Raw genomic sequence first — 9,458 nt, 5'->3', positions numbered from 1 at the left:
ATTGAGGGTGCCTGCGCAAAGGCCGTAACGTCAAAAAATTCAATTTTTCGTTGTTTTTTTTTACATAAATCAACTTGGTTGGAGTAAGATTTATTTCTACAAAAAACATATATGCAAACATATTAATTAATTAATTTTTATTAATTAAAACCCGAACACCGTAACGTTTTTGGACAAATAATGTGACTGCCCAAAAGCCGTAGCTTGAAATACGTCTATAAGATTCTTTATACAGTGCCTATCAGCCACTGCCCAAAAGCCTTAACAGTAACTACCGTTTTACCGCTTGACGAAAAGGTGGAAATGCAAAGGTATTTACAATGGCGAGCTCAATGGCCTTGACTTAATTTACTGTCTTAGAGAAGTGGAAAATATGGGGTTGGAAATGAAAGTTAGATCAACTGAAAGACCGTAATGTGACATTGTATGAGATTCTACAATGACTTTGATGCAATATTATGTTACAATCTTGTAAAATTTGACTTGAACGTTCAAGATTGATGGTGAAAGACAATTGGGTAACACTTAATCCAAGTCTTGAAATTCCCTACCTGCCAGTATCGATTACAGGATAAGACATCACAACTTAAGGGATGGGTCAAGCTCTGGATTATGAGACGGTTTTTTTTCCTCTGGCCACCAATGAACTTGATGAGTCTAACTATTACTTGATTGAATCTGCGTTTTGATGATTAAGGAAAGCAATCCTGATCATTGTTTTGAAATGTAATTTTCACCTTTGTATGCGTAGATCTCATGGTAGGGAAAGAGAGAGAGTGAGTGTGTGTGTGTGTGTGTGTGTGTGTGAGAGAGAGAGAGAGAGAGAAAGAAAGAAAGAGAGAGAGAGAGATGCAGACAGACAGACAGACAGACAGGCACAGAGAGAGAAAGAGAGAGTTTTTGTGAGTGTGATAGAGAGAGAGAGAGAGAGAGACTGGCAGTTAGAGAGAGAGAGAGATAGAGAGAGAGAGAGGGAGAGAGAGAGAGTTAGTGAAAGAGGAGGCAGAGAGAAAGAGAGGGAGAGTTAGAGAGGAGAAAGAGAGAGAGGGAGAAGAGAAAGAGTGAGATAGATTTAGTGAGAGAAGAGAACGCGAGAGTGAGAGATATAGAGTTAGTGAGAGAGAAGAGAGAGAAAGAGAGAGAGAGAGAGAGAGAGAGAGAGAGTTGGTTGAGAGAGGAGGGAGGGAGAGAGAGGGTGAGAAAGAGAGAGATTGTGAGAGAGGAGAAAGGGAGAGAGAGATTTGGTGAGAGAGAGGGGAGAGAGAGTTAATGAGAGAGGAGAAAGAGAGAGAGTTAGTGAGAGATGAGAGAGATAGATAGATAGATAGATAGAGAGAGAGAGAGAGAGAGAGAGAGAGAGAGAGAGGAGGAGGAGTAGTGGTAGCGTATGGCTGCAACTCCAAATTCATTTCATCAACCCAGCTTGGGAAGTCTTCCTCCGCCCTAAGAACTTTTTCATAGCCACCTACAGTTCGCGTTACTGGACAGTGGAGGACGCTGTGATTGCTGGTCTCTAGAGCTGCCCGACACTTTCACAGGCATCACTGTTCTCACGTTTCCATCTGCACATATTTGATGCAGTTCTGCCATGTCCTGTTAAGGCGATTTGAGGAAAGCCAGTATTTCCTGGCATTTTGGATGCAGGCATTCTTTTGGTGGGATCTTTTATGATGTTTTCTCCTTTTGGTTTTTCCCTGTTCCACATTTCTCTCCAATTCTCTTTCACTCTGAAGTCTACCATTTTTGTTAGGTGGAAAGGTCTTCTCGATTTGAGCCTTGTTGTTGAAGGTGCTCCCTTTATGATTATTTTATAGGAGTGTTATCCGTGGCTTTATCTTGCATGTATCCTTTGATTAGCGTCTTGTCTAAGACTTGGTGGTAAAATGCCTCTCAGTGTTGGGAGCCACTGAGTTGGAGTTGACTTGAGACATCCTGTTATTATTCTCATTGATTCTCTTAATCAGATGTCAATGCGGCTTACATGTGGACTCCTCATCCAAACAGTATTCTCACACATAGTAGCACAGTGCCAAAGCAGACATTCTCAGTACCTGTGGTGAGGCTCCCCAGGTGGTACCTGTGAGTTTTCCCAGCAGGCTGTATCTTCTTGCGATTCTTTTTGCAGTTCCCTCAATGTTTTCGGTAATTAGCTGTCAGTCAAATGTGAGGTATTGAGGATTGGGGTTGGAAGGTAGTATTGAGTTACCAACTATGATTTTAAATTCCTTTGTTGCTTCTCGATTATTCAAGTGGAAAATTGTGGATACTGATTTGGTGATGTTCATTTTTATTTACCACCTATCCAAGTATTGTTTCAGGCGGGAGGTGTCTTTGAGTAAAACTTCTTCAATCTCTTTCCAGTTTTTTCGATTGATAGGCTAAGGCCCAGTCGTCAAGGCATCAAAGTTTGAGTGCCTGGAAGTTTGGCATGTCACAGATATAAATATTGAAGAAAGTTGGTGTTAAAACTGAACCTTGTGGTGACCTGTTTTTAATTTTTGGTATTTTGCTTTTGTTTTCTCCCAATATGACATGAAATTGTCTTGTCCAGTCATGGTAGACAGCAGTTTAATCGTCTTTCAACAGGGAATCATTTTTGAAAGCTTTAACATCGTCCGCCTATCCAAACAGATTCGTGAGCTGCAGTTAAGTCTATTATGACTGCACCAGTTTTCTGGGTTTTTTCTCTCTCAAAGCCTGCTTCAATGTATGAGGTCAGTGCAAGGACCTGTTTACGTCTGACTATTTGTAGTCTAGTAGCTTGTTATGGCAGTACGCCGGGATTTACAAATGGGTTGATTCACTCTAGCACAATTCTTTCCAGGAGCTTGTATAAGCAACAAAGTAAAGATATTGGTCTGTAGCTGGATGGTTCAATGACTGCTTTGTCTGGATTTAATATGGCCATTACTTTGGCATGTTTCCAAATTTGTGGGTATGTGCATGATGTCTGTCATAGTATTTGCCAGCCAGTTTATTGTTTCTGGTCCAAAGTCAGTAATCATGTCGAAGTATAACTGATCAATGCCAGCAGTTTTGCCATTTTTTCAGAGAGAGAGAGAGAGAGAGATAGAGAGAGAGAGAGAGAGAGAGTTAATGAGAGACGAGAAAGAGAGGGAGAGAGTTAGGGAGAAGACAGAGAGAGGGAGTTAGTGAGAGAGGAGAAAGAGAGAGTTTGTGAATAAGGAGAGAGAGAGAGAGAGAGAGAGAGAGAGAGAGAGAGGAAGAGAGAGAGTTTGTGAATAAGGAGAGAGAGAGAGAGAGAGAGAGAGAGAAGAAAGAAAGAAAGAATGAGAGTGAGAGAGAGAGAGAGTTAATGAGAGAAGAGAAAGAGATAGTCAGTGAGAGAGGAGAGAGAGAGAGTTTTTGAGAGATGATAAAGAGAGAGAGAGAGATTGTTTGTGGAAGAGGAGAAAGAGAGAGAGAGAAAGAGAGAGAGAAGAAAGAGAGAGAGTGTGTGTGTTAGTGAGAGAGGACACAGAGAGAGGGAGTGAGAGATGAGAAATAGAGAGAGTTAGTAAATAAGGAGAAAGAAAGAAAGAAAGAAAGAGAGAGAGAGAGAGAGAGAGAGAGAGAGAGAGAGAGCGAGAGAGAGAGAGTTAATGAGAGACGAGAAAGAGAGGGAGTGAGAGTTAGGGAGGAGACAGAGAGGGAGTTAGTGAGAGAGGAGAAAGAGAGAGTTTGTGAATAAGGAGAGAGAGAGAGAGAGAGTTTGTGAATAAGGAGAGAGAGAGAGAGAGAGAGAAGAAAGAAAGACAGAAGAGAGAGAGAGAGAGAGAGAGTTAATGAGAGGAGAGAAAGAGATAGTCAGTGAGAGAGGAGAGAGAGAGAGTTTTTGAGAGAGGATAAAAAAAGATAGAGAGATTGTTTGTGGAAGAGGAGAAAGAGAGAGAGAGAGAGAGAAAGAGAGAGAGAGAGAAGAAAGAGAGAGTCTGTGTGTGTTAGTGAGAGAGGACACAGAGAGAGGGAGTGAGAGATGAGAAAGAGAGAGAGAGTTAGTGAATAAGGAGAAAGAAAGAAAGAGAGAGAGAGAGAGAGAGAGAGAGAGAAAGATAGATAGAGAGATGTCGTTAGTGGGAGAGGAGAAAGATAAAGAGAGAGTTTGTGAGAGAGGAGACAGAGAGAGTGAGTGAGAGATGAGAGAGAGAGTTAGTGAATAAGGATATATATATATATATATATATATATATATATATATATATAGAGAGAGAGAGAGAGAGAGAGAGAGAGAGAGAGAGAGAGAGGTTGTTAGTGGGAGAGGAGAAAGATAAAGAGAGAGAGTTAGAGGAGACAAATGGAGAGAGAGAGAGAGAGAGAGAGAGAGAGAGAGAGAGAGAGAGAGAGAGAGAGAGAGAGAGAGAGAGAGAGGGTGGATTTTTTGAATCCCTCTATGGATGAAATACGATTATTTGCATCAGAATGAATATTTACAATAATTTTTAAAGTCAAAAAATATGTTTAGAGCTCTGTTATTTTCTTTATTTTCTCAGTTTTACGGTGTACTCTTTAAACAAAGTACATCAGTCATTTACTTCTGCCCAAATACCGTATCGCCAGAATTACGCTTAGTTGTGGTTTTTATTGCACCGTATCACAAGTTACAGCTTTTGAGCAGAATGTGTTCAGGGTAATTAGTAATTTCTCTTGACAGCTCTGTCTTATTCCCTCCACCTGAGAACGGGATAGGCGGAATGCACTATGCAGGTAGCATGATATACGGTAAACTGGCAGAGCGAGACTATGACATTTTTCAAAAAATGTCCCTGCACAAAAGCCGTAATGAAAATAGCAACGTTAAATGCGTCGTTTTATTTAAAAAAGCAAATCTAAAAGTGACCGCGGTCCTGACAATCAGCAGACTATCTAATCAGGGTTGTATTGGTATAAAAATCATCACGATAGTCTTTGGTTAACTATTTAAATTCCATCCGCAAAGTTTTGATTTGCTCTCCTGAAAAATCAACGAAACCATCGTTACGGCTTTGCGAAGGCACCCCTCGATATATTAAGACTAGAAAATAATATGCCATCACTCATTTACACAAGGTATGTATTCAGCCTACGGAAGAGTGATAGTTTTACACTTCCAATGAGATTGGAACCTGTTTTTTGACATCACACTTTTCTTCCCTATATGTTAAAATTAATATATTTCCCTTTCATCGACAGAATGGCTCTTTTTCCCAAACGAATCAACAGAGGAAACAAGATTAGTCTTTGTCTTCTTGCATCTTCTTTGTCATCGTGTTGTACAACGCCTCATACAAAATGTCGAGTGAAAGAGAAACAGAAAATATCATATTCCACAATGACTTCCCTTGCAATGTCAACTTCAGTCAAGCTGGAGCAAAAAACGCCATGGACTACTTAAAAGCAAAATTGGCCAGTCTAAAGTCTGTAACAAATTCTGAAGACGCCTTCATAAAAAAAATATTTTGGTGTCTGAAGAAATATTACATCAGTAACAGACAGCTTATTAATGACAACTCGTCGTTTTCATTTAATTTGTCTGGCTTTACCGGCAATGAAAATGGACATCAAAAATTGAAAGCGGTTGATAACAATAAATTGAATCTGGCCTCAAAACTTCTGGATATGCCAATCATCAACCCGCACACGTATCCTTATTTACTCAACCAACCAAAGGCCTGCATTGAGAACAGCATCAAATACATTATAGCCGTCCCCTCAGCGCCAGGGAATTTTAAAAGACGATTGAAAACCCGAAATAACTCAGCTGCTAGATTTGAGAAAGATCCCGAAAACCGTGTTAAAATGTTGTTTTTTCTCGGATCACCGAATCCAAAGGACACCAAAGCCAAAGATGTCCAAAAACAAATTGAAGACGAAGAAGGTAAATATAAAGACATCGTTCAATGTGATTTTATCGATTCTTACAGAGGTATCACGAAAAAAGCTGCTCTTCTTTTGAGATGGAGTATGACACACTGTGATAAATCTGTGTTTATTATACGCACAGATGACGATTTTCAGGTAGCCTTGTCCATTGCGACTCAAGCTCTTCAGGAACATTCTATTGATCCCACCAAAAATCGACATTTTATTTTAGGAACCATCTCTAAAAAACTCCAGGCGTCTAGAAATCCAAAAAGCAAGTGGTACATAACAGTTCAGGAGTATCCTTACTCTTCTTTCCTACCATTCTTATTTGGGGGATCCATGGGATATTCTGTGGATACAGCACGCTTACTATTTCAAGCTTACCAACGGCTAAGACTCATCTGGTTGGATGATGTTTTCATAACGGCTTTTTGTGCTCCCATTGCAGGCGTTTCTATTTACGACAGTCCATCGTTTAGATTACATCCGGGAAGGCGGCGATTCAAATGTAACCATACGTGTGCCTCTCTATACCCATCTAATTCAGAAGAGTGAGTGGAGCAGGCATAATGTTGATAATAACAGAAAATTAAGTGAGTAGAAAAGTGCCAGAATAAAAATTTCGCGGTGATGGGGGCTCGAACTCCTGACCTTACTGGTACGACAACTCCTCCTGGTCTACCAGGAGTGGTGGATGACGTCGACTTCATTGCGTCCCTCTCAAGGCCAAGTGGAGTTGTCGTACCTGGAGTGGTGGATGGCGTCGACTGCATAGCGTCCCTCTCACGGCCAGGCGGAGTTGTCGTACCAGTAAAATCGTGGATTCGAGCCCCCATCGCCGCGAAATGTTTATTCTCTTTTGTCTTCTGGCACTTGTCTAATCATTTCATTTTCTGTTTATACCCATCTAATATCACGTCGTGATGAAGCAGGTGAAAAAATGAATTAAAAATAATAAAGATCAGATATTTGGCACAACACTGAAAACTGGATTTTGACACTAACATCCCTTTTGTAATCGCCGCGTAGGTCGTTGAAGTTTTGAAAGGTAGTGCAGAGCAGTTCTAGGGTTTGTTTTTTTTTTTTGATTTTTTTTTTTTTTTTTTGGTTTTGTTTTTGTTAATTTCATGCTCGGCTGACTCAACTGTGAAAAAATAACAAACACACATCAATACATTTTCTAGACTAGACTTTGATCTCTTTAGTTGTCAACAGTTTCACCCTTCAGACATTATTTACATTTTCTTATCTTTTGTCATTTTACTGCCTTGTTTGATTTGTAGGAAGCTTAGCCCTCTCGGGGACGGTCTTTCTTTGCCTTTCCTTCACGTTTTTTCGCTGTGTTGACTCCTCCTCCGTCGCCTGTTAGTTTCCTTTATCTTTCACTATTTCAATCGATTTTTTTTTAAATTTCTTAATTGTTACTCTCTCCAAATATCAGCAATGTAGTCTGTCACAAGCATGTGTGGGGTTGTGTGGCAGAGTGGTGGTGGTCATTATGTCATAGGAAATGAAGTATTACTACAGCCACCACCACATCATCATCATCATCATTATTAATATTTATCATCATCATTATTATCATAATTAATATTATTGTTGAAATTATAATGTTCATTATCACTACTCTCAACATCATCATTAAATAAGAAGATATATTTTATTGATCCTGAATGGAAATTATCATAATGTTACACATCATTCTTCATTATAAATATTCCATAAGCTAATTTGGAGATTGATGACGTCATAACTCAGCTACCAATGGATCCACACTATAAATTCTGAAAATATGGCCAAAAAAAAAAAAAAAACAACCAAAAAAGAAAACAACTTTTGATGAAATCTTACATTGCTCTCGATTCAAACCTTCAATGTGTCAATAATAATAAAAAAAAAACCCCACTGTTTGTTCATATAATACGGCTGTACAGAGAGAATAAAAGTTCAATAGTCGGAGTACAATGTTATTTCTTTCGTGTATATTGTTTTCTTGTGTCATTTATTATCTGTTTAGATACATTTTGAAATGGACGACAAAAATTTCTTTCATTGTTATTGTGTAAACATTCGAGGCAAGCCGACCCAAGGTTTTTTTACGCCATCCTTTGGATTCCCATTGGTGACTATTTTTTGCATCGAAGCGGATGTTTTCCTTTCACTTTACTTTCGATTCACGAACCATACAAATTATTTAATCGTAAATATTATTCAATTTCACTTGTTTTCAAGGACGTCTAGCGAGCAATATTCTATAATATGAGATTTTTCTGAATCTGATTTAATAAGTATAATCAATTGCTCTAAAACGGACGGGCAGACGAGCAGAGAGGTAGTCAAAACAGACAAGCAGAACACAGCTCAATAAATGCCGATAACCGGTGTTCACAAAGGACAGTGCTCCTCCCCCCCCCCCCCCTCCTGTTTTCTTTTCTTTCCCAAAATATTGCTATAATCATTTTCCGTGATTTAAAACCTATTTCGGTCAGACTTGATGACAGTAAAGAGTCGGTACACCACTTAAATTATATAAGAACGCTTTAATTAGCATCATCATCATCATCATCATCATCATCATCATCATCATCATCATCATCATCATCATCATCATCAACTACTATGATGCTGTATTGTGGCAAGTTATTTACTTTACGTTATTTACCTCATGAGGACAATGGGAGAATGTTCTATTTGTACTGCTGTGTCCTTATGTAAGGCACTGCACACATTTTGCCTGCTGATGATGGGTCTTTAACAGAAAGAACGAGAGAGAGAGAGAGAGAGAGAGAGAGAGAGAGAGAGAGAGAGAGAGAGATATATGAAAGAATATTGCATATGCCTAATAAAGGAATGCGTTTGCATGATTTCAGATACACATACAATAGCAAAAAGAACTGCTCCCAGAGACTGGGACAAGTGTTTGTTATGCCAACATGATAAGTCAGACCGTTCAGAATGTCCCTCTAAGTCGAGGAGGTATGGCAAATGGCAAGGCTATGAAACTCTATTTGAAGATTTAACACAATTCAATTCTTTGGTTTGTAATGAAAACAAGTTGGATGTATCTATTTTTTTTTCAAATTCATCAGAAAAAAATGAGATTATTGAAAGCTTAAAACAAAATGATGCTAAGTGGTCGGCATAAGTATTGTCGTTAAAATTTAATGCCAACAAAATTAGGCGATAGAATTAAAGAAATCTAAAGAAATGCCCTACAAGAATTCCAAACTTCGTCATTTGACTGGGAGGAGTCACCGAATGAGATTTATTTCGCCACCCAAGAGAATAATGAGACAACGTTTAAATTTAGAGATTGGCTGTAATAAACAAACGTGCTTTTTTGTAAAAACATGGAATCGGGAGTACTCCATTCTGTAATGACAACAATGGAAGAAAATATTCGTGAAAAAGCGTTTTCCATCAAAGATTCTGATATGTTGTCATTTATTGCTGGAGGAGATTTAGTCGCGCAGGAGGCACACTGCCATAAAATTTGTCATACACACACAGTTCTTGAAAGAAGTCGAGCTTTTGCTAACATTATATCTTTTATAGAAGAGAACCCTGCAACAAATTTGACGATCGACATGAACCACTGTGGAGCTTATTTCAAGAAT

The 9,458-nt window shown here is 39.0% G+C and overlaps 1 protein-coding gene across 2 annotated transcripts in view; it reads left to right on the top strand.

Moving 5' to 3' along the window:
* LOC144965462 (lactosylceramide 1,3-N-acetyl-beta-D-glucosaminyltransferase-like) overlaps nt 1-7,794 on the top strand; it is a 42,397-nt gene extending 34,603 nt beyond the window's left edge. For both annotated transcript variants that reach the window (XM_078900833.1, XM_078900832.1), the window contains one exon: nt 5,170-7,794. In XM_078900833.1, coding sequence (XP_078756959.1) covers nt 5,269-6,396 — 1,128 coding nt within the window. In that variant the 5' untranslated portion in view covers nt 5,170-5,268 and the 3' untranslated portion in view covers nt 6,397-7,794. The remainder of the gene's footprint in view (nt 1-5,169) is intronic.
* The last annotated feature ends 1,664 nt before the right edge of the window (nt 7,795-9,458 follow it).

This window comes from Berghia stephanieae, chromosome 2, assembly GCF_034508935.2.
Source record: "Berghia stephanieae isolate SIO BIC M18660-M18661 chromosome 2, UCSD_Bste_1.3, whole genome shotgun sequence".
Taxonomy (NCBI): domain Eukaryota; kingdom Metazoa; phylum Mollusca; class Gastropoda; order Nudibranchia; family Aeolidiidae; genus Berghia; species Berghia stephanieae.
Note: the sequence above shows the minus strand (reverse complement) of the source record. Positions and strands in the feature narration are given on the sequence as shown.